This window comes from Phymastichus coffea, unplaced genomic scaffold (genome assembly GCF_024137745.1).
Source record: "Phymastichus coffea isolate CEN01 unplaced genomic scaffold, Cenicafe_Pcof_1.1 PCOF00081, whole genome shotgun sequence".
Taxonomy (NCBI): domain Eukaryota; kingdom Metazoa; phylum Arthropoda; class Insecta; order Hymenoptera; family Eulophidae; genus Phymastichus; species Phymastichus coffea.
This window is the reverse complement of record NW_026706892.1, coordinates 98,338-124,508: the sequence shown is the minus strand read 5'-3', so window position 1 is coordinate 124,508 and position 26,171 is coordinate 98,338. Positions and strand designations below refer to the sequence as shown.

Sequence of the window (26,171 nt, the reverse complement as noted above, 5' to 3'; positions counted from 1 at the left end):
TCCATCAGGATTTTTCCATGCAAGAGAGGAAAGTATGCGCACAATGCTCGATGCTGGTATCAAAAAAAGAACGTGCATTTTTGCTTTGTTTTATTTTTCATTTTTTTTTCTTTTTTTTTTTTTGGACTTTATTATTATATTGAAAAAATACATGTCCTCGCGATAATAGTTCATGTATTTATGCAAAACAAATATACGAAACTCTGGCACTCTCACGCGTGTACTGGTACTTAAGAGCTTCAGGCAGCGGGGAAATGAAAACGGCACATGAATTGAAAGCGGCTAGACTTTGCCATTGTTGAGGGATTCTCACCGATGCGCGATGGCTGGCAGCTCAAGAAACACTATATACATATTCCCGGTTAAAAGCTGCATCATGGTTAATTTTCTCCCATAAGCTTGGCCTGAAATAATAAAGAGGCCGCATATTAATTACACTATATGTATATCAGCATGTATAAATTGAGAGGGTTGACTGACTATCAACAGTGCTATGTATATCTAGGTTATTGTATTTAGTAAGACATTATTATTTTATATTATTGCCATCAACGATTATAATATTAAATTTTAAAAATCTTTAAATTGACACAGTTTCTTCTCGACTGTGAAATTTTCATCAAAATAAATAGCTAAAGTTATTTATAAACATGTAATAGAAAGCCGATGAAATTGTCTTATACATGCATAAGCTGTCAGGTCGTGTCTCATAACCGTAATTGTGTCAGGTCGATTAATCTTCGATGATAGCAAAACGTTTAAAGTTCACGTGATTAAGATAGTCAGAGCGTGAGTTAGGTAAAATAACATTTTGTAATATTTTTTATGACGATAATTTGAAACTTTCGTGGTATTATGAGATTCTTCATTCTTAAACCAGGCGAAAAACGTACCGAGGGTTTTTTCCTATAAAAAATCTTAATTGTGAAATCTATATTGAAATATATTTAGTACGTGCTTTTGAATATCGCATACTAGAATTAATTTCTTTTAGAGTTACAAAGGGTTATAATATTTGTTATAAGACGTTGCAAAATAATGCTGCAAAATTTAGTTAAAAGCTATATTTCAAAGAATGATTTTTCATAGCAGGCTATTCCCATAAATTATATTTCAAACGATAAATTAAAAGGTAATATTGAATAAAGCTAAATATTTGAGTGATAGAAATAAAGCAAAAAGTATAGAGAAAAAAGACCAAAGGGAGCTGGAATGAATTCTAAAGCATACCAGTGGACGCGATGTTGTTACGGCATGTACACCGGTGCTAGTAACGAGTTGATGGAAAAAAGGGACGAGAGAGGCAAACTCAAGAAAATTGGCTAGCACAAAAGTCCTATTCTGCGCTAAGGTGAAACGGTTACTATCATACAGATGTTTCGGCCAAGGTGTTGTATGTACAGTATTGTCGACGCCCACACTAACGAGAAAAAATGTATTCGCATCAACATTAATGATATTCAACATCGGCCTCATACCAAATTCTTGAGACTTATTTATTTTTCTTTAGATCAAAACGAATTACATAAGAGCGTTTGATCATTCATTATTATAAACGATCTTGACTTTTCTCGATAAATTAAAAGAAATGACGTACAGAAAATCAATATTAAAAGTGCTTATACAGCGAGCAAACCAGTAATAGCATTCTGGCGAAGCATTAAATCATTCAAAAGAAGTAAGCAGCAAGATGGATGAAAAGTGTGTATGCCACGCCCATGAAGATACCTTTGGAAAAATTGTTCGACGATGTGTGCGAACATCTATTATTGCGCACGTGTTGGTTAAATCGAGTACAAGGAAGAAAAAAATTTTGATAACAAGGTGTTTTCTACACTCTTGTTTAACAGCAGAGCATCTCTCCAATTGAATTATGCTTACTTGATTAACTTACTTTGCATATATACTCTCAAGAGGGACATTTTATGAAACTCATTTGTTTGAACGCTTATCCTTAAAGTTAGTGAACGTATATTTTCGTAACATTATATATCTAATTAAAACGTCTGCACAATTATATTGCATATTCAGCATATTCTATACATATCGTAATGTATTCTTCGTTTGATTATAGTTACGTTTTCCAATTATAAAAATGTTAGGTAAAATATTATATATTCTTAAAAGACGCTTGTCCTATTTACCGATTAAAAATTATATCGTCGAAACAATGACATGTGTGTGACGTATATTTTTGAACAAATAAACTTATGTATTTCCACTCTTAATTATCTAGTATCCGTAAATGCAAGATAAATCAAGGACATCAGCTTCATAAGCAATCTAAACGGCCAACGTGTAGAATAATTAAACAATACCGAAGTAATGAAAATTTGACGAGCCAAACAAAATAAGTGTGCCGTACGCGCATGGCTCTGATACGAGACGAGCTAGCCAATATACTAGAAGGCGACGCGCACACACACACCCATACCGGTCGTAGCGGCGTTTTTCAACATGTCAAAAATCAATTAGGGTCGCACGCGCGCTCAGATTCCCAAAGGAGAATGAGCTTAGGATTATACGTATCCCCCAAAAAGAACCATAGGATCACACAGATACACGCGTACACGTACCACCGTGCGCCATATGTCGTGCGCGCGTGTACTGCACTTGCACGAGCAGGGAAAGTAGTTTTCTGACGCGCCTCCCCATGCGTTTAGTTACATACAAAAGGAGCTGAGCCAATAAATTTACCTCGCATTGTGCGATGTACGTATGTCACGCGTCGCTTACGCAGAAGGATACACCGCACGGTAGTGTGATGTGAGTATGAAGATGAGTGCTCTTACTCTGGCTCGCGCATATACGGAGGGGACGACAACGCAAGTGTGACCACGTAATGCCTTGCCATAACCGTTTGCCTTTTATTTACCTATCTTCTCGAAAATACGAAATGTCCTACTTTTCTCTACGTTTCACTATAGCGATATAATAAATTCAATGCTTTCTCTCTTTATTGGTTTCCGCACACGCACACGTGCGTGTAATTTTGGCTGTTTTATTACGCTCTATAAATATTATCGTTGTTCGGGTTAAGCAACAGTGAGAATCATAAAAAGATTTTGAAATATTTTTCGGCTTTTATTCCCAAATTTACAAAAAATAGATAAATTAATAAAAATATAAAATGAATAAATTTGAATTTAATCACGATTTTAAGCTTAAAATAAATTCTTAAAAATTAAATAAAAATACAAATCAAATCTATTCATTCTAATTAGCAAAATCATAAATTGTTATAAGTTGTCGCAGACAACTATAAAATTATAATGTTGCGAGAATTTAGCGCTAGAAACACGAACGTGTCTTATTGAATTCTATTTTCCCGGATTTTTTCTCTTTTGTGTTGCAAAGACCGTAGGACCCAGCATGTTTTGGCTTTACCGCCAACGACGGTGATTAGCCTGCCGTTCCGCTCGATCCTCGTACGTTCTATTGGCTCTTGCGAATGGTCTAATTCAACCTTCAAGCACCTATGCATCTATTACCCCAATAATGAAACGGGAAAGAATTGCTTTCGTTCTGCTGGTTTTACAAATTCTGGTGATGAGCATGCGTTGATTAAACTGAGCAGCGACTTGCTTGCTCGTGGTATTTCGAAAAATTTTCAATTGATATTGATATTAATTAACCGATGCTTTTAAATTTCGCTAAGCTCTTTTTATTATAAATAAGATTTATCCAGAACAGAAACTCTGCATCGCTTTTTCCGTCACAACGCGAACTTAATACTCGACTTAAGTGTCAGAGCATTTCGTTCACATCTTTCGCGAATTGTATCACTTCTAAAACTTTCCTTTTTTAACAAATTTCCGCAGAAATTATATCCAAACCTTTTCGCTTTAATCCTGTTTCATTGTTCTACCCCATCTGTTTTTCGCTGCACAATTATTTTCCACGTAACTATTCTCCGTTAAGTTATTAACAGTTTTTCAAAAGAGCGAAATGGGAATAAATAATGTATTTTCTTTCTTTAAAAAAAAGAAAAATTAATTGTTAAAGAAATTGAAGACTTTCGAATTCTTCACTCAATATTATTCTTATCATTATAATATTTGGCCGTAAGTGATAAAATAATTTTATCAGCAACCACAAAACGTAATTGTAATTGAATGTAATTTTTTTTCTTTTCAATCGTTAAGATAATGTTATCACTGTAGTTTCACACGCTAGCATGTTATTCTCTCTCTCTTACTCCTCTCTTTATATGCTTTTACGTAAATATAATCATGTGATTAGTTGACACGAAAAAAATTTTAAGAATCCTTTCCGCACGAATCCGCTTAGTAGAGATTATAAAAAAACACTGATGTCAATTTTTTCTTTGCTGATTATTTTTGTCGTAATGTTTTTAATGCTTGGAGCACATTGAAGTAGTGGTTATTTTCTGCAAATAAAAATAAGCAAAATAATGCTTTATTATTTTTAAATGTTTATAGAATCTTTCGAAAATGTTGAACGGTTTCTGATGGTGGCTGTGTAACATATAGTTTTAAATATATAGTGCCAAATAGCACAATGTTTAATGTAGTAGGCCTTTCAAAATACGCTCCATTAGGGTGCTCTTCTCTCTTGGGCTATACTTGTAGTTGTAAACTTTGAAAACCCTGAGCCACTTGCACCGCCACGCGCGCAATGCGTTTACACTGTGTGCACCGAGCTAGTTACGTTCATGAGAAAGTGGATAGATAGTCGCACGGCAGCAGCAGCATCTGCTCCTCTCTGCCCCCCCTCCCACACACACACACATAATTTAGCATCCAAGCCGTAATGAGACTCGGAAACTCAAGCACACGACCTCGATCTTTTCCTCCTAACCCTTTTCCACCTCGGTGCGCATTCCCTACTTGCATACTAAGTGGAGTCTGAAAGAGAATACGCGCGATTACGAGCTCCGCACCTTTTTTTTTTATTTCTCATTCGGATTTTTATACACTCTGCGGATTTTCAATTCTACATGTCGGTTTATTTAGATGACTCTTTTTTACAATTTAAATGACGAAAGTTTGTTTCTTTGTAAAGCAAGAAGATTTGTGTCACATATGAATTAACATCTTGAACTGAAAATGAAAGCAAGCTCGTGATTTTATTTAAAAATGTGTTTTACTGAAAAATAACAGAAAAATAATAAAAATAACTTATTTCTAATTAGACCTCATTTTTACTTGGCACTTTTCCAGTTGTTTTCAGTTTTAGTGCAATCAGTCTTGAGATAGGGAAAATTGTTACGGATATACATTAATTACGTAAAAGCATATTTTTACAATCATTTTGATCGGTCCTTAAAAGTATCTTTCATTCGAGATCGGGATATGAGTATTTTTTTTAATTGTCTTTGTCCAATCGAAATATTCCATAGTTAATTCACAGTGGTTATGAAAAAAATGTTCACTTGCAGACACGCTTACAGAAGACTCAGATTTTCAAGTGCGTGCTTTGAATAAGCTTAAAAGTGACAAAAAATAACCAGCTTTTCAAGAAGCCTCTGCGAAAAGATCGAGTTGCTCGTGTAAGGGAAGCCTCGCCATGACACCCTCGCATTAACGTTCCCCTTCACGAGTGTGAGCATGAAAAAAAAGCAAATTCTCCAAATATCACTAAAAACGAATTGGTCGGCAACAAATAACGGATGAAGTAGTGGTATGTACAAGGTGTATCTCATACCGGTGCAGAGTAGCAGTTGGCGCCTGCGCGCTTTGCAAAAGTGACACCACTGGAGATATACAGTATGGAGCTATGGAGCCGCTCCCCCTGGAATTGCGCCAGTCGCTGTGCCGACACGACGTTACGTGGACTCCAGGTGTGTTGTTGTGTATACACAGAGTGTCTCTTCCTCTTTTGCACGCGCGCAATACAGCATGCATCATGGTGATCGTCAAGTGCGTGGTGACCGGTGGGGTGATGATTGTCCAAGTGAACACGAACGTGGATGATACATCTCCGCCAAATGTATAAATTAACAATACAATTATAACCTGCATGCTTGCAAGTATATTGTCGTTAACCTTTGAGGCGAAAGTAATGTTACTTGAGTAAATACATTATTGGACGGAGCAAATATCCCTTGTTGTGTTTACGTTCGGTTGGCCGGAAAAGCGCCTTTTCAGGAAACACGCCGCGTATCGCTTGATGCTTACTACTGCCGCGTGCATCCTGACGTAGGTGAGTTGTTGCTGTATAAAACATGAGCTACCATCTCTCTCTCTCTCTCTCTCTCTCTCTCTCTCTCTCTCTCTCTCCCTCTCTCTCTCCCTCTCTCTCTCTCTAGCTGAATTTATGACGATGAGCTTCCGCGTACAAGTCCGAATGCCAGTTTTAATAATAAATCCGACTTCCCTTGAAGCGCTTTTGCTGTCTTCGCTCTTGTTCCTATGTGCATTCCTTGATATTTGAATTGTATTTACGATTTGACCATGCCTATCTTTGTTGATCATTTTCTTTTCATTTGAATTTAAAAAAAATAAACTATTTGAATGAATCGAATGTGAATAACCAACTTTCATTGCAATCAGCAGTTCATTATTTATAAATTATGTACGATTAAAAAAAAGAAAATATCTTATTTTCAAATTAATCTAAAAGCCACGTGATTCTACTGCACCTTCATGTATCTGTGTATATCATATAATATTAAACCCTCTTTTGTTTTCTCATTTAGACCTAATGCTTATATAAACTCATAATAGAGTGCGGCTTCTCATAATAGGTGGTAATTGTGAAATTAAACTTCATTTGAATTTCAAAATGAGTAGTTTAATAAATTGTTTCACGAATAAAATAATTTATATAATAATTTTTCAGCTGGAACTTAATTCTCATAATTATTTTGTTCGTATATTGATTTATCTCGCAATTTTCTTTATTATTATTTTTTGTGGCCAGTGATTCTTTTCTATTTGGCACCGTTGCTTCACAGATAAGGCATCCAACACAAACGATGTCAATCTAGCAGTGATAAATAGCTGGGGTGTTGCAATAAAGATGCAATGCAAGTTTCAAAGAAGTAATTTCGGCTAAATAGCCATTGAACTCTTCTTATTAATTCTCTCTTTTCATTTTATCATGCGAATAGCGACTTCAACGAATAAATATTGTTATTAGGTCGGATCTATTCAATATGAATTAGTTAAAGGGTACGGATTTTTACTGTATTTGTTTACAACACTTTGTAATCATTACTGCAAGTTAGAAGATTTATTTATAAAAATTTTTGAAATTTCAAATAGGTTACTGTTCCGAATACCGAGAAAATATTTCGGTATTCGGACATATAGATAGTATGTATTCCGTTTACGGAAGTTTATATTCAGTACGTAAAGCGATATAAAGCCTTCAGCTTGCCGCAATTACCGAGTCCAGTCGGTTACTAACGAGTGCGCAACTCGAACGAGCAATTTTTTTGCCTCTGCGGGATTATTCGATGCACTTTAGTCGTTGACTCGTATCCGTAAAAGTGAAATTGCTTGAGCGTTGCGGAGGGTGCGAAAACATTGCAACAAACGAAAATCGCGATGACGCCGCGGCGTTCTCTAATTACACAATTACCGGACTCATAATACTCCAGTAAGAAAGGTCCAAGAAAATAAAGCCACAAGGCATAAAATAAACTCACAAACAATTGCAACAATGTGCTGGAAAAGTTATAGCTGATGATGATGAAAGCTGACTGGCGGATAGAATGTACGCTCGCAAAAAACGAAAGAGGGTGAGAAAGAAAAGAAACAACAAAACGTGCGTGGGAGTAAACGAGTATTCCATTTGTTACCGTTAACAAAGTATCCGTGGCGGGCGTTAATTGCGCATATTTATCGCGAATTTTTCGGCTCGCATTACCGCCTCGCGTTCCTCTTTCTCTCTCCAGTCCCATTCATTTTTAGAGCTATACTGCTCTTTATTATCCACGCTTAACGAAGTTGGCGTCGCGTGCAATTATCGCTTGCACACGACCTCCCTTCACCAATTTCATTTATTTATTCAAGCGCGAGAGGATTTTGCCAATGCGCCCTCAGCCACGCTCGTAGCAAATATAATCGGCTCGACGACAGAAACACGCCCACTGGTTATGATCGTTGCAAAATAGATTTGAATCCAGTTATACTCACGTAATTATGCGCAATTGCACGAGGTGTGCCCACGCGCGCGCGCGTGTGTGTGTGCCATTCGAGGCGATAAATGAATGGTGTACCGAAAAGCGTTTTCCAGGGACGCGATTACTCGACGAGCCTACATAATGCGAGCTAATCGAATATTGTTTATTTCCCCCTTACCCCTCGTCAGCTCCGAGAACTGAAAATAATTTAATCCTCTCGCGCGCGAGTGTCACTTCGCACCAATGCAATTCTGATTGGATCACGTTGGATTAGATTCTTTCATTTTATGATATGATAATCCGCTCTCTATCATCACTCATCTAACTTTATTGTCCTTCGGGTAACTTTAATATTTTTTTCTATAATTACTAGAATCAACTTGATTGTATGTCACGAATTTCAACTGTTTCTCGATTACAAAAGTTTACTTGAATACTACCTCGGGCTCTTCCAGTGCGTACAATGATATTGCAATATTCCCTTCTCATACGACGTCGAAGCAGTTTGTTTTCCTCTCTTCTTCTTTCGCGCAAAAGAATCTAAGCCACACGCATAACAGACGATATCTCACGGTAGTCGTATATCGATCGTGACTTAACGTTGCGCACGAGGTCCTCTCTCGCACTACAAAGAAAAAAAGAAAGAGAAGATAGAGAATAGATTATAGCTTCTTTTGTCGTCCATTGTAAGATCTAATGCCTTTTGATTTGTGGCCCTAGCTTTTCGCTGTATTCCTCGAAAATTTACATGAGAATAGGGGGGACATGATTAGACGTTTTTGGCTGAAGCTCCGCGCGCACGCGCGGATGTAGGTCATCTTCTCTTGGGGCTGCTCAGTTATTACTTTATGTTAGCAACAGCAACGTTGCGAAGTCTTCTAATTCAGAAATGATGCATGGTGCTATTATCAGAGCGAGCTCGAGCTCGTAAAAAGAAGTAGAAGCGAACAAGGGGAAAAGGAGGGGGTATGTATGAGAGGAACAGTAGATCGTACATTTATCACGCGTATACACACAGGACGCATTCCGAAGCGGCGTATAGTAGTAGTAGCCGAAGTAGTCCAGCGTCGACGGCGACGACCCGTGGGAGGCGTAACGCACCTCAAGAGATAGGGTCCAAGTATCGTCTCTCTCTTCGTTCTCTATTTGAATATCGTCGTCCTGGCAACGATAAAATCACGAGGGGATAAGTCAAAACGCCCAGGGATGAGAGAGATTTGGCTTGCCAGTAATCCCTCTCCCTCTCTTTTTTCCTCTCTACCTTCTGAGCAGTGCAGAGAGCACTGGAATCTGAATTCAACAAAGAGCGCAAGTGGGAAGGAATACGAATACAATTGAGCAAAAAAAAGTCCTACTGCTGAGTCGTTATAATGCAGTAGAACGCGAATCTCAATACAACGTTTCATTCTGTTTTTTCCTTTCTCTCTCGCCACTTTTCGTCTGTCGCAAGAGCGAGTGGCACTCTCGAAGACAGTTTGCACTTTTATTCGAGTTTTCAAGCTTGAAATAAGAGATAATGAGGAAAGACACGAGAAAGAAATACTCGAGATCTCTCTGCGCTTCGACGACGAGTAGCTAGCTGCATAAAAATGCGTCGTCGCGAGTGTAACTAATGACTATGCATTCATGAATCGAAAAAGAGGAGTTAAAGAATAACAAGTCGAATGTCAAACTATAAAATCTTTATTTCCCTGAGGAAATCGCTCCCCTTATACTATCATAGCATGGACAATTTATTGCTTCATCTAGATTTGTACCCGTAGTGTATAGTTTTTATCTATTTTATTATTGGTTTCACGTTGGCTGTCGTGCACTATATTCAGCGAATATACGCAAATATGAAGAGAGAGAGAGAGAGAGAGAGAGAGAGAGAGAGAGAGATAAAGATAGCGTATGGGTAATAAGAAATAAAATCGTTTTTACGAGCTGAGAACTTACATTTACTTTTATTGCTTTGTGTCTGAATACCCGCATTACTGCTCTTTTTACGGTTTCCGTTTTTTCTAAATGATAATTTCGTGCGCATGTGTGCGTGTCTGTTTACGCATGCACGCAATTGTGCGTGTGTCTACGCTAACAAAAGTCTCAAATGATTGCGTGTGGTGTTCTAAGCAAACGAATATTAGCTACCTCATACTATACGTAGAACAATGCCGATTGTGCTAGTATAAAACTTTTTCAATGGCTGGAAGCGCGTTTGGTATTGATGGTTTTTTATTTGCGCAAAAGTAGTAACCCAAATTCACCTTCTCTATTACATGCCTAGTCAAATGGAAACATCGAACTTGGAACCCCAATTCATGCGGAATAGAAACGATCGCATTTCTTGTAATCAGAGCAAGTCGATAAATTTGTCGGACGCGCATACATACACAAACGGAAAAAACCAGCAAACTCACATGTAATCAGACGCTTACCCACCGACATTTCAACTAGGTATAATACTGTTTTATATATGTATATATTTAACTCTCTTATGCAAAGCGCTTTTCCTTTTTCATTTTTTTGCAGATGAGTTATATTGCAGATCTTTTACATACATGTCGATGCAATTTTCCCCGTGAACAGAATCGCTTATGAAATATTTTATTGAATTTAGATTCTACTCTTTTTATTGCTGAAGCGATTGAGGTAGCATGTTGAATATTTTATCGAAAAGAGATCGAATTTTTCGAAAAAGTATAATATTGTCATACATAACTTTCAACGATGCGTGAAAAAATATATTATAACTCTTGATGATAAAACGGTTCTTTAGCAAAATTTTTATGATGCATTATTTTCTATCAATATTAAAAATGCTATAATTATACACGTTAAGTATTATATTCACTTTTATATATCGACTCAATAAAGACCAGAAGTCACTCATTGGTATAGAAATAAAATGCGCAAACATACTAAAGTATAAACTTTTATCACAACAGTATTTTATTTAATTTTCTCAAACTATATCGATGATTAAATATATCAAAGTCCAATATCTATTTTATAATAATTCATTATGTGTATTTCATCCATTTAACGTGAGTATATTTAAATTCGTTCGGTCATCTACGACGAAAATATAATAAGAATAAAGAAATTTTGATTGGACAAAAAATGTATTATTGAATCATTCGACTTGAAAGCATTCCTGTCGATAGTAAAGCCATCAAATTGTTGGCTACATAATGTTTCCCTCGCGAAGCTTGCACGCGAGAGAGAGTCGCTGACCGTGCGCGCTTATGAATTTACGGCAAGATAACTTATGACTAGCACAATACTGCACTTTGCGAAGAGAATAAGGGTTCTGTGAGCTACGAGATTTAAAGTTTCAGCCAGCACTTTCACGCTAGCCCAAGCTTTCTTCTTAGAAAGCCAGTTTCGTTTCGGCTACTTTTTTCTTCTTTTGTTTCACTACACCGACTTTTTCGAGCCCAATAGCTCATCCAATCTCGCCCCTTCCCAAGAAAAGGAAGAACAAAACACAACGCGCGAAAATGTTCACGCGATATACTGCAAGGTAAAACATTTAATTGAGCGCATGAGTTGTCTGAAATGTTGTTCAACTTTTGATTCGTAACATCCTCCTGACATGATTTTACCAAAAACAAAAATTAGCCCTTGAGGAGCTCCAAACAAGTTACTAAGCAATTGCGTACCACGTCCTTCACGTAACTATCGTAACATTCGTCTACTTTGCGCTTCGATACATCCAATTTCACAATTTATAAGCTTCAGCAGCGTGAGGTTGTTTTTTGCATGCTAACTGTAGTAGAATTGAATTTCGCTGCGATTTCGATCCTGGCGATAACTTTACCGGGATGTTACAGCTGTAATCGTTAAACAATTCCAAGCTTCTGCATCGTTCAATACATATATTAAATTGAATTTTTGGTGAAAATAAACGCCAAAATTTATTCTTCCACATGCATAACTATATTTCAATTTTAACTTCAGTTTCTATCTCTGATACATATTTATGGGTATTATCGGGGAGCCATAGTGCGATAAGATTTGCACACGGTTTCATAGCTTTCATGTACGTGAATAACTGACGCTTTATTTTTGTTTTTTCCATCCCAAACCGATTTTTTAGTTTCTTTAAATAATCTATGCTACTTCAATTTAAACTTAAAATAAATTTTAGTTTGGTTACCTGTAGGATATAAGTTTTTTTATACATTTAGGTTTTCATTATTAATATAATTTTGAATATAATTTTGAAGCCTGACAAACGAATGACTCTACTCTCAGATAATAATTTTAAAATAAAATGAAACTAAAATGAATAAACTTCACTATTTTCATTACATGATCTGTTTACTACCATATTCAATGAAAAATGATCTAAATTAAGTTATCCACTCAAACGCGAATTTTACGTGAGAATTCTTTATGGATAAGCGCGAGTCCAATTTCTTAATTTGACCGTGCATTTTATTTATAAAATCATCTTATTCTTTATTATTTAAAGGTAAATAATATATTTATACAATAACTGATTACTGAAATTAATTAATTGTATATTTTCATTCTAATATTTAATACTCATTTTGATTCAATGAAAAAAATATCGTTACCCTTATGTTTGGGTATTGCAGGATTCACAATTACAACAAATAAAATTTTATTATGAAAAATAACAATAAAAAAATGCATACTCGTAAGCTGGGATTCCGTACAGTATTAAAAAAGCCAAGTGTTTATACAATTTAATAACACAAATTGGTAATACAATTATAAAATAAAATAAAAACACACAAAGTTCAAAAATGATAGAACTGCTAAAACTTTGAATATAAATTTTAAAAAAATTAGCAAACGTTTGCCTATCTAAAAAGAAATAAAACCAAATGTACTTATTTCTTTGTAATCAAGAAAAATTTTTATTACATCAAATTGATATGTAAAATCAAAAATTTAAATAGTAAAAGATAATAGATTCATTATCAATTAAATATTTTAGATTATCAGTTCGTTATAACTGCTATATATCAGTATTGAATATGTGAGTATATAAACATTTAAGTCGAAAACAAAATCCGGATATCTTATTTTCATCGATATTCATACATTAAATGTTTTTATGATTTTTGTCTACAATAAAATCACACTTTTAAAACAAAATTCTAGTATTAACATTAAATCCAAAAAAAGTTCCATTGTCATAAATTTTAGTACTGTATTTCTTGCGGTCGTTTAAAGAATGGCTCACCTGTACATTATAATTAATTTTCTATCTGGTATAACCTTGTACGTCCATTTAAATCCGCTTACCTTAAAACCCAAACTTATAGTATTGCATAATTTTGTATTTTCCTAATCACATGATTAAAATCTTCATGGTAATACTCTTTTATGAGTATTTGTTATCGAGTCGAGTCAAGCTTTTACTACAGTGTCCACATTTTTACTCATAATATCAGCACTAACAATTTCATATATTAAGAATGATCAATGTCCATGTATTAGTGTAATAAATTTTCTTCTTATAAAATTGTAATTATAAATTCATAATGAACAAAAATGTTTCTACATTCTTTATTTCAAATCATTATATTTGAAATGGTTTATGAAATTTACTTCAAGTTAACTGAAAGAAAAACATTTTTTTAATTTTACTTTCGCAAAAAGTAGGACGAAAATTTTGCCGATAATTTGAGGCTTGTGTACGAGTGCACGTTTCTGAAGTAGATAAGTGACAAGTATTTTCGTGAAAAATTGTAAAATTAGTTTTTTGAAATTCTACAAAACCGAAACAAATATTTGAAAAATCAATTTTTTAATAAATTTTTTAGAATAATTTTACAGAGATATAAATGTAGTTGAAAACTCTACAAAAAGCCTTTACCGACTTAGCACACTCACTAAAGCTCAGAATGAGCTTTTAAAATGGATCGCGTGCACGTGGACCATATATCGATTTCTCAATAAAGTATAAGTAGAGTTGAGCTATAGAGTATGCGGATAGAAAAGTAATTATGGTAATTGTCGCTTTGAACAGGGTTAAGCTTATGAATTGGTAGGATACGGTTTCTAAGAAAAAAAGTATTGAAGTGTTCTCGTTCATTGCATTTTACACTCTATTCCAACCAGGCATATATTAAGTTAAATATTCAAAGTTATTTATGATATTACATGAACTGTAAGAGCAATAAATAGATAGAAACAACATTTTTTAAATAATAATGTCGATTTCTATTAACGAAGCTCTTTTTATTTTATTTACAATAAATTAAAAATGTCCAGCGGCGATGATCGTCGCTTGTTTTCTCTCAACTCGCTACCAAAGCTTCTACGGTGAAGTCGAGTGGAACGAAGGGAGGAATTGGATTTTATCGTCGCGCATCAAAGAGAAAATGCGAAAGAACAAGGAAGAAAGAAATAGAGCTAACTAAATGACTTTATTGAGAATTGAGAACGCAAAAATAAAAAGACGACTACGGGTTGGTCAGCAAAGCCAATCTAAGATTCCACGGAAGTAGTTCGAACACGTACAGACGCACATATATCTATAGATTATAATCTAACCAGATAAAATACTAAAGATAAAATACTGGAGATTCTTATATATATATGCTTATCCAAATTACAGCTAACTATATATTTTTTCTTCTTTTCTTCTCTAAAAGAAAACTATGTTCACCGCATTCAGAGAGTTATCCTCTCGATTTATCCATTTTTACGAGATTGAGTAAGATGAATAACGCAACGCTCGCAAGAAAGTTATAAGCGAGTGCTGTCGGTGCGAGTACTATCTCGGAGACCGAGTCACGTACACAAGTAAACCAAGCGTTCATGTTAAACTGCGCCGTTCGAGGAAAAGTAGTAAGTAGAGAGAAGGACGCAACAAACCTAATTAAATATTTTCACTAGAGTGGGGCTTAAAATGAAATTGCTATTTAAACTTATTTTGTTTTTCAAACTGCTAAGCGGGATTTTCCAACTTTATGTACTTATATGCAAATAAATGAGTGCTTTAATAATTATGAAAATCAGAAATTACGAGACCAAAGCTTAGTATTACGATGATTGCATAAAATAGTATTTTACAAAAGTACAGTGATTTTGAGGAAACCTTCTTGTAATAAGAAAAAATCGTCATTTAACAAGAAGATATGCCTTTGTAATAAGAATATTCGATCTTGGCCCAAGAGAATCCTCTTGTCGAGAAAAACCCCGCTCTTGGTACTATTTTTTAGGCGGAAATGCTCTTGAAGTAAAATGATCCTTCTTATTATAAGAGGATTTATTTTTAGTGTACATATGTATTTAAGCATACTGTATACTTGAAAGTAAATGGACTTCCACCGAAGATCACTGAAAAAATTTTCTTCTCAAAATAATTCTCCGCGAAATTCCTCTTCTAAGAAGAGAAATCTTTTTGTTTACTGACCTCGTATATCAATTTCAAATTCTGCACTGAAAGAAATACTATTTCTTTTAGCGCAGAATTGCAACGTATACATTCCATTTGGTACCGGAGACAAAAGAAATAAAATATTACAGGACTGAATGTCGTTTTTTATGATTACAGGACTGAATATCGTTTTTTATGATTACAGGAAATTCTTAGAAAAAAGTAGCTATGCGAGATCGATTATCATGGTACATGGTTTTTCTTATCCTGCCGACAATTTTACTGGCTCGATCATTCAACAAAGGTGAGTGGCTTTTTTTAAAGAATCTACAGTATTCTATTGAAAAGCTAGCGCTTACAGTAATATTCATTCAAGATTCAAGAATACATTCATGTGGCAAAAAAAATATTATCAAAGATAAAGTCCGCATTCAATGTTGTAGCTTCGATTTCTAAGCTTCCACACTCTGTGTAATACATTCACTGTTTTTTCTATCAAGTCTTATAAATATGCAATACCGACCTTCTTGTTTAGTCAAACAATTTGACTATTCAATAAAATTCAGCCTGAATGCTTTTTCTTTTGTTTCATCATAAATATTATATATTTGATCTATCATCTATCGATTTTCAGTGGTCCAATTTTTTTATCGGTACGATGCTAATTTGCAACAGTTCAGATGGACTTTAAAAATAAAGTATTAAAGTTTATTGTTGCAAAAAGTAAACCTTTATAGAGTTCCAAATAATTTTCGGCATGATGAAACAGGAAATTCGATTGAAATCTAAACCACACAGTCACAAAAGTCTGTCACCTAATACATTTTCACATTTGCATTTGCCACACTCTTTCTTCCTTAGCCTTACCCCTTCGCTATATTCCAAGCTATCTCATTCTATTTGTCTGGCTGGCATCTCGACCCCCCCCCCCAGGCTTGTGATAAACAAGAAACGATCTGATAAAGCCGCTACGCGAAGGGAAAAATGAAAGTGCATATCGCGTGATATTGTATTTCACGCCGAGCTTGCAAAGTAATTTTTCTAAACAAAAAGGAGAGAAAATATATTACGTTCATTAATCGAGAAGTAAAACACAAGTTCTTTTAGTATCAAAAAATTTATCAGTTTTTAAATCATTTGTCTGCAATCGAAATAAAAAGGTATCCGTTAGTTTGTAGATGGAAAAAAAAAATACCGAGCTTGCAGATAAAAGTTATGAATATGAATGAAGTAAAGATAGAAGGAATATCAACACAAATAAAATTCACTTACGAAAAATAAAAAAAAGATGTTCAGTCCCACGTATAAAGTAGTTAACGGTCAGTCTGACTGGCTGGCAAAACTCGATGAATTTTGTATCCGCATATTGATATTTTTGCTCCGTGAACGTGTCGTTTTCTTTTGTTTTCGTTTTTTTCTTATTCGAAACAAAAATAAAAAATGTATACTGCCATCATTGATTATCAAATTCATTATATTCCCAAGCGATGACAAATTGATATAAGAAGTCTATATATACTGCACTTGTCGATACATTTCTCTTATAAGTTATTGTTGCAGTAACATTGGTTGAATGAATTGACGATAATTTTTTCAACACTTTAAAAATTGAACGTTACTTTTGTCTTTCAATGGGAAATTCGATAAAAAAAGAAAGAAAAAATCATCCTCAAGACACGAGATACGAAAACCCAAAAGAATGAAGACAAAGATTGAGCGGAGTGAATGTAAAGATAGACGTACCCTCGTCACGGGGAGATGGATTTTTTACTGTTCTTGAGGATAGCTAAGCCTGCAAATATCGAACAGCTACGCACGTCGTAAAAAATAAAACGTTTTCTTATCTTATCCATCGATCAGCCACCAAGATAAACTAAAGAAACGACCGTGAATTATCTCTGCCTTCGATGTGACCAAAAAATTCTTGTTCTAACGAATTTTTACAATTTTACAATTTTGTTCGAAATAACTGCTATTACATTCCAATTTTTTTACGTTTCTTCAAGTTATTTTATTCATGTAGTATTCTACAGTCATTTTCAAAAAAGGAAGATCTATATTTATCACAGATGATTTGATATGTATATTGATACTTTACAAGTTTTTTATAATAATGATTACAGATCGACAAGCACCGAACGGTCATCCATCGGAGTGGAAGGCATTATGGTATAGTAACCTAGAAGAATTGCAAAAGGCGAACGAGATTCATCAAAATAACACTATCACGAACGTCACGGTTCAACTTGGTGACACAGCTTTTTTACACTGTAAAATTCGAAATCTTGCCGACAACACTATCCCTGATACCGAAGTAAGTTTGCTAGTTTCATTCATTAGTATGTGATTTTCACTCTTTTTTTCTAACCATGGCAAAACTTGTGAGGGATAGAGCTCGAAGGTGGATATTATCAAAACAATTTCGGAATGAATTTTTTTTTATTTTTCAAATACTTACTGCTCAAATGAAGCAGACCTGGTTATAAAAACTTGGTTACAATGAAAGTTCGCTGACAATATAAATTCGTAACCCTTAAGCTAGGAAGCGACTCCACTACTTCGGCTGACGATGCAACCGAAGCAACACAACTGCTATTAACTGCGGCGCACACCATCCCATTTGCTTGGGCCCAGATGCGCGCGCACTCGGCCGCGCCCCCAAATACTTCCTCGACTCCCTATCCCGCTCGTTTGCTCCATCGGTTGCCTATCGAACCAAGGGATCCGCTTTACAGCTTCATCCCTGTGTATCTGGTGACCTATAATTCCCAAAAGCTGAGCTTCGCGCGAGGTCTAACAGCCTCTCGGAGTAACCCGTGGAGTTGGCGACTTCACGCCCGCGAGTGTCTTTTCGCTCAAGCACATTCATTTGTACTTTTCACTTCGGGAGTAGAACTAGCGATAAATTTAATTACATTGGAACTAGCAATTGTCATCGCCGTCGAAAAAGACGCGTCGGAATACGTACGTGTAGTAGGCGCAACTATTACAAATTATTTCAAAGAAAAGGTTAACATTTTACGCAGGTATGGAGATCGGCGGGCGCAGGGAGAACAGCGAGTTGAGTTTTCCCTTTCGCTCGTTACTGAAGCCAGGCGGGTCTTTCCGCACACGTGTTTCACGTCCGTTTCCCTGACCTTTCACGACAGCGCGTCGGGACCCTCGTGTACCTAATTTCGGTTGTGCCTAATCTTCGCTTGGAAGGCGCGATCGCCCGCTATCTTTGGAATTTCGAATAAAACTAACCAAGAAAAATATATTCGTAAGCATAAAAACTAGAGGAGAATATGTTTGATTAAAATACATACAGCTTTTATAAACAACGAATTAATAAATAATATATTGTTTATGACTGAAATATTAATTATTATTTCCTGTTAATTTTCAGTATAACAAAATGCCTATGAGTTCATATGATTTCGATAAATTGAGCATTATTATCTAATGGAAAATAACAACTTCAATCGCCAATCCATTTTTTGCCATCACGCTATTGAAATTATGATTAGCACCTATAACTTTTACATCGCTTATGCGCTTATCTTTCTCTCTATTTTTCCCATACATTTTTCTTTTTAATGCATCATTGTTTTTTTTCTTCTAATGTTTCAGATTTCATGGATTCGTCGTCGTGATTGGCACGTACTTACAAATTCGATATTCACTTATACGAATGATGAGCGCTTTCAAGTGTTGCATCCAGAAGGCTCCGACGACTGGATTCTCCAAGTGAAGTACGTGAAAAAACGAGATAATGGGATCTATGAATGTCAGGTGACGTTGTTCTTTCAATCTTATCGTAAATATTAATTTTTTCATATGAAAACATTTTAAGTTAAAATAATTTCAAGTGAAATAAATGCTACTGTATAGGCGTGAATGTCGTGAATGTGAAATTTGTATGAAGAGTACTTAACGCGCGTTTGCAAACGCAAGGGTTCCTTAGAGTTCTTCAACCCTTGTCACCAATCTTGAATCATAGTTAGAATTTGGAATTATATAAGATTTGCAACTGGTGTTCTCCGCTTAACAGTTACTTCGAGTGTATCGAAGCTAAAGTTCAAAATGGAAAGTTATTCAATGATTAAATTGAATAATTTCATATCTATGCAAGCAAAAGTTTCCTCCTACTGTCAATATACGCACACCCCCTAGATTAATTAGTGAAACTGCTATCAAAAGCTGTGCAAGCATCTTCTCTCATTACATATAATACACGGTATCTCTGTCTTGCTTTTAGCGAAATGAGCTGCTTGGTGAGACTGAAAATCCAGTTTACATAACAACGTAAATATATACAATGTGTATGGGAGTTAAATCGTTTATATCAGAATACATGTCATAGATCATTTTTCAATTTTCCATCCACTTTAGAATAATTTCATTACGTATTCATCATGACTTACAGCTTTGTATATTTGCATTTCATTTATTAACTTCACCAAATTGTATAGTTAGCTAATGGAGATCACTTCAGTAATTTAATGATGATACTCTCTACACCGTTAATTAATGAATTAATATGCTTTGTAAGATACCTCTACTCGATACCGGACTACTAAGCTCAAACAGATTTTAGAATATAATAGCAGCTTTAAAATGAACCCTCATACGATTTTTTTCATGCGCTAAAACCAGAGTTATCACGCTTCAAAGAAAAAGTTTTTTGTTTCTACCACGAGAAAATTCGTGTATTCAATAGGGGGATACTTGAGACTAGTACATTTCCTAACTAATGCGCAAAGACTTTTTTGATGAAATGAAAAGTTTACGCCAGGAGCTGAAGGCGAGTGCTGACTCGAGTTTCGTCAAGAAGCTTTTATGCAGCAGTCAGGGACAGAATTCTTTCGCATGAGAGCCGAAAAGAAGCGCCGAAGGTGCGATTTGGAGATTAGAATGCGGATGAATGTATTGTATAACTGACGACAATGACAAGTGATACATAAAAATGAGTTCATCAAACATATTTTATTCCACTTTCTGTAATGTGTGCGTAATGTAAAATTAATTTTAATTCATATAACTCTTTTAAATTATACTGATATCTACAATTCTTTTGAAAAAAAAGAGAAATTTTTCTCAAACTTTTTTATTCACTCTATTTGTCATAGATAACATTTTATTAATACTCTTATTACACAATAAAAATTATATTAAGCGTTCAATTAAAATTATCAACAGCTTTATCATTTGATAAAAGTACATACATGACTTCAAAATCTTAAGTTCATGAACAACTAAAAAAAATTTTTATAAATTATTTATCTCAAGTCTTAATCATTATTAAAAATACTTTATAATGAAAGAAAACTATTTCGACCTAACTTCTTTTTCATTGGTACATTGTTCTTAATGTAGTCATACAAGGTTTGTTTTCGAATGTTGTAAAGTAGTGATGCAGCGTGTGCCATTCTTTTACCTGACTGTACAGCTTTCAGTCTGCATGTCAAAGCTTCTTGCGTTCATCTTTCTCATACTAACGTGAAATTTAAATTGTGAAATAAAAAGAAAACATCATAGTTATAATTTTTCCATTTTTTAAAAACATTTTTTATTCGTCCATTACTGGGTACAATCGAACCCATATAGTTAACCGGTTAGCGTTTGGTGTGCATGAATTCTACAGAGATTCTGAAAGTGTTTTAGAAAGGACAAACACTGCCACAGGAAATAATATATTGCAAGTTTATTGATAAAGTTATAAAAGTAGTTTAAATTAGAAATACGTATGATAGAAAAAACCGAAGAAACTAAAAATTGTTTCGCCCAATGCACAAAACCTCTAGTAAAAACAATAAGCTTTCCGGAATCATTCCTGTGGAATGATAAAGTAAAGAAATTTTTGTGTGGTTTTCAATATTATAAACACAAACTATTTCAATTCAATCTCTTTCGACAACGTTTCGTTATTTGTCTTCCAGCGTCATCAGATCCTTTATTCAAAAAATAAATCAATGAATTGTACAAACATGATGACAATATCACTTTTCAATAATTTTTTGAGTAAAAGACCTGATGTGGCGGGACCACAAATAAACGAAACGTTGTCGAAAACAAATTGAGTTAAGATAGTTTTCTGTTTATAGTATTGACATAGTATTGCTTTGTAATATCGCAAGATTTAATATGATTGAGAGTAATAATATGGTTAATTTTCCGGAATAATGTTGCCATCTAGTGAGAAATTTATCAACTATAATAATACACACGATGTTAGGGTCCAAATTGATCTGTGGCGCACCCAAGTTTAAAATATCATACTAATTTGATATTGACTGCAAGCAAATTTGGAGTACAGGAACCTTAGTATAATTTACTATATTGATAGAGTATCTTATACAAATACATTTTCCACAGATCCTTTGGAGCTATACTATCCTATCTATAATTGCGACATTTCGAAAATATGATGAATTCCATTATAAAGCTAAATAAGTGACGAACACAGATAGAATTTAAAAGTAAATCATATAGTAATAGAGCAGTGTGAAAATTTACCTATATAAATGGCTTTATAATATCACTATCAATATCAATATTAAGAATTTAAATAAGAAGAATCCATTGTCTTTTGATACCTTGAAAAACCCAATAAGTAACTGGTGAAATATTGTCTGGTCAACATTATGCCTATAAAATTTTCAGTTTACTTGAAAAACTAAGTTTCCCTTAAAGATGTGGCAAACAGCGTTCTAAAAATGCATGCATAATAACACAAAAGTTTGACTATTTTTTCAAGTGAATCATTCAACTGTTGAGGCATGCCGCAATGCATCGAAAAAGAAACAAGGAAGTTTCGTTCTGATAAAAAGTCTGCAAATTCTTTAACGAAGCCGCAAACAGCTCAAGTAAATATTTAATCATTAGCGTTGAGTAAGCAAACTATCATTGCTGCAAGATCCTAATAATGTTAGGTTTCTGGATATAGAAGCTAGCTGACTTACAGTAAACGGTAGCAGTGCTATTTCCTCACCGCCAACACTCAGAGCTGCACATAATGAAGGGATTATCCGGACGAAACGGATTATGTTAAGCGCAACGAGGCCTCTTGTTAACGCGTATACAGCCAAGATAGTACTGCGCGTGTCTCTCGCTGCGGCTGCGTTAACCGCAACAAGCGTCTAGCCCATATAGCCTCGCTCGCTACCCTTTGATCCGCAATGCTTCTTCAGTTGCGATACTCGTTACAGTCTCCTAGTCGGCTTTTGCTTGTCGGCTTACGCTTCTTCATTGCCTGCTGCCTCTTGGAATTTAAGCTCTCGTAATTGCTCGCGATGATGGTTATTAGATTTTCATTACGACTAATCGATTCATCGCCATTGACGGAATGTTTGTAATTACTCTTCATTATTCGTTTGCGTGGAAAATATTTATGGATTGAAGAAAAAATTCACGTTGCTTTTTATGCTCGAGGATTCAGTATACTCGCTTAAGAGTAGCGCGGCAAACCGGCAGGCACAAGAGATACAAAAAATTGAGGTAATAAAGAGGAAATTATTCGGAACCTCTTGCACGAAGAAGAGTCATAAAGCAAACTTTTGCCCCCAAGGATCATCATTTTATACGGAGTATTATCTTAATGAAGAAGAGCTTGCGAGTGGCCCTCAAAACTTGCAACGGCTTGTATAAACTTGGGCTAGCTTCAAGTGGTCTTCTTTCGGAGACGGCCTCTTGACCTTTTCTCTATGGAATCTCATTAATTATTCCATGATGCACAATATTTCTCCGACTTTTAGTATAGTACTGTCATAAGGTGTCACGCGGTTAAATTAATTCATCAAATAACGAATGCTCTAATTTTTCTCTTTTAATAAACTCTACATCAACATACATAAAAATATCAGAAGTGTACTTTAGGCGAAAAAACTGTTGTACTGATAGTGATATGAAATTAGTTATTGTCTCTTTGTGCATTCTAGTGCACAATGACTTTCTATTTTAAAACATAATCAGACTACTAACGATGATAAATATGGAACAGGAAAAATAGTTTGTCGAAAATAAAATAGCAACTTGAAGGGAAAGGTATGAAATAGTCCATTTCGACTGATATTTTCGTTATCTAACCCATAACTTCGCCAAAGAAGAGCGTTATATGAAGAGTCGAGCATGCGGCCAGTATTTTCTATGCAAATATACACATGAAGTAGTTCTTTCAAAGGTCCTATCGATATTAAAAGTACATATACGATAGTATACACTTCTCTTTTTTATCCATCAAAATGTAAATTTATCGTTTTATTCCAATGCACGCCAGAATCGATACTTTTGCAATAAAAGGACTCACATCCACAACCGATATTTAGCTTTCGATTTGTCTGATTTGATTTCCGTATTTGATTTGTTTTTGCTACAAAATATTGGATACGTTTATATTTTCACCACTTTGATTGTACTTCTTTTTTTAAACTTTATTTCATTTAGCATCGAAAGCCATAAAACTTTCCTTTTTTCAATCATATTTCCTTTAGTTTGATAGGATGATTCTCATATTAATTTACATTATTGTTATAAAAATCTTCTCATATTACAGATCGATAAAATTATTTCGACACTTTTTTTCAATATATCATTATTCTAGCATAGCTATATCATAAGATAATAATTATTTTCTGATGCAGATTTCTAGAAGTACAGGAATAGTATCACATTTTGTCAATTTAAACATCGTGATGCCAGAAGCATTTATTTTAGGAGGTGAAGAACATCACGTCGACGTGGGATCTACAATTAATCTTGTTTGTATCATAAAAAAGGTGAATTTGCACTGGTTAATCATGATGTTAAGTACTAATAAAATTGTGTAAATAATATTTTAGTAGCTCGATCGTTAATTAACAAATCAATGCCGACTTTATACGAACAAATTTGTAACTTATTACGTGTACAATAAATCAAGTTTTAGCATTAAGAATTTAAAAGCCCTACAATGAGGTTTATTTTCATTCCAAATAAGCAGTGCTTTCGGAAAACATGATAGATTTTGTTGCTTTCAATCAGATTTACTGAAGATACTAATTAAATTATGATAATCTATAGTTTAAAATTATATTACAATTTTTTGATAAATCGAAATTTCAATATAATTCGGAAAATACTACCATCCACATATTTATAATATTGCACATAGGTTCGATCCCAATAAGCAATAATAATTAAACTTAATATAAAAAGCGTTGATTGCTCTTCAATTACGGCGTTTCAGAGTAATTTTTCGAGATCATAATAATTTTCTACATATACATCATTTTGCGAAAATAAAACTTAATAATTGTGTGTATGTTTCAGAGCCCGACACCACCTCAATATGTCTTTTGGTATCATAATAATCGTATGATAAATTATGACACAACGCGAGGTCGTATTAGTGTACAAAATGAACCGGGACCAACGCAAAGTCGATTACTAATTCACAATGCAATCGAATCTGACACTGGCAACTACTCTTGCAGTGCTTCCAATACTAAGCTAACTTCCATATTTGTTTTTGTTACTGAAGGTGAACATTTACTTAAACTGTTCAACGATTTGATTTATAAAAATTTCATATAATGTAAGAACACTGTGCTTCATAAGAGTTTTCTTTGACTTTTATTATAGCATATTAACTTGATTACGTCTTTATGTTTCATAGAAATTTGAAGTTTATTATTTCTGATTTAACTATATAATTTTTAACATAAAACATTAATTTAATTAGTATTACGGGGACGATTGATTTACAGAAAAACAAACAAGTTGGTAAAAAAAAGAAGCTTTCGTGTCTTGATAAATTTCTAGCTTTAAGGCCAGCTCATCGATCAAGCGCGTGTATCTCGGGCAGTAGAAAGTTATGTGAAAGTTTTGTACCCTACGGGACCTTAATAGACGTAATTTGACACTAGAAAAAGAAGAAAATCGAAACGGCGACATGATATTTTATCGTTTAACTAAAACCCAGCTCACGTAAACTACATTTCTATCTCTAGTTTTATTCTCATACTTTTTTTTAATTTGCATTAGTTAATACATCTAAATTCATTGTAAAAAAAGTCAATTATTAATTTTAATAAAATTATATTTGATTTTTTTACCACGATTCGAAATTAAAAATATTCATATTTTACATTATTGACTATTCATCTAATTGTCAAAACTCAATGTTAAATCTTGAAGAGCAACATGCATTATATTCCATCTATTGACAAAAACACGGCTTTAAAAATAGCGAATTTTCAACCCTGTAAAGAAACACAGTTACCTTTTTTTCCATCTATCAATTTAACGTACACATTTTACCAATGTATTGATTGATTTGAATATATGGTTTTTTTATTGTCGCAGGTGACAAAATGGCAGCAATACTGCGCCGCAAGAATTCGAGCTCGCAACAAACAGTCTGTACTTTTACACTGAATTTTCTGCTATTACTGGCCTTCCAATCTCGATAATAGATTTTTTTCTAAATCTTCTAATAGTATGAAAAACGAACAATAAACTATCTCGGAAAAAATGTAAATGTATTATTCTATTACTATAAAACTATAAAGTAATTTGTTTTATTAACACTTTTATTAACACTTATGAAAAAAAAATTTTACTACTGTCTTGATGGTATTATAAGCTTAATTGTTAATGTTTGGATCTGTCACAGTAACTTTTCCAAAACTTCTTTAATTATTAGTCTATAAATTTCTTCGTATATATACTCATTGCTGAAATATATGATCCAATTAAAGTTTTTAATGCAATTGT

At 34.2% G+C, this 26,171-nt stretch overlaps 1 protein-coding gene across 2 annotated transcripts; it reads left to right on the top strand.

Moving 5' to 3' along the window:
* Positions 1–5,776: 5,776 nt before the first annotated feature.
* On the top strand, positions 5,777–25,927 carry LOC131668610 (zwei Ig domain protein zig-8-like). 2 transcript variants are annotated; one of them, XM_058942931.1, is made up of 7 exons: positions 5,777–5,803; positions 15,643–15,741; positions 17,561–17,751; positions 19,050–19,211; positions 24,059–24,193; positions 24,726–24,936; positions 25,761–25,927. In XM_058942931.1, exons 2-7 carry the CDS (start codon positions 15,666–15,668, stop codon positions 25,865–25,867), a joined length of 882 nt encoding a protein of 293 aa, XP_058798914.1. In that variant the 5' UTR covers positions 5,777–5,803; positions 15,643–15,665; the 3' UTR covers positions 25,868–25,927. The 2 variants fall into 2 exon arrangements, with proteins under 2 accessions (XP_058798914.1, XP_058798913.1); XM_058942930.1 differs by having other exon boundaries at positions 5,785–6,165.
* The last annotated feature ends 244 nt before the right edge of the window (positions 25,928–26,171 follow it).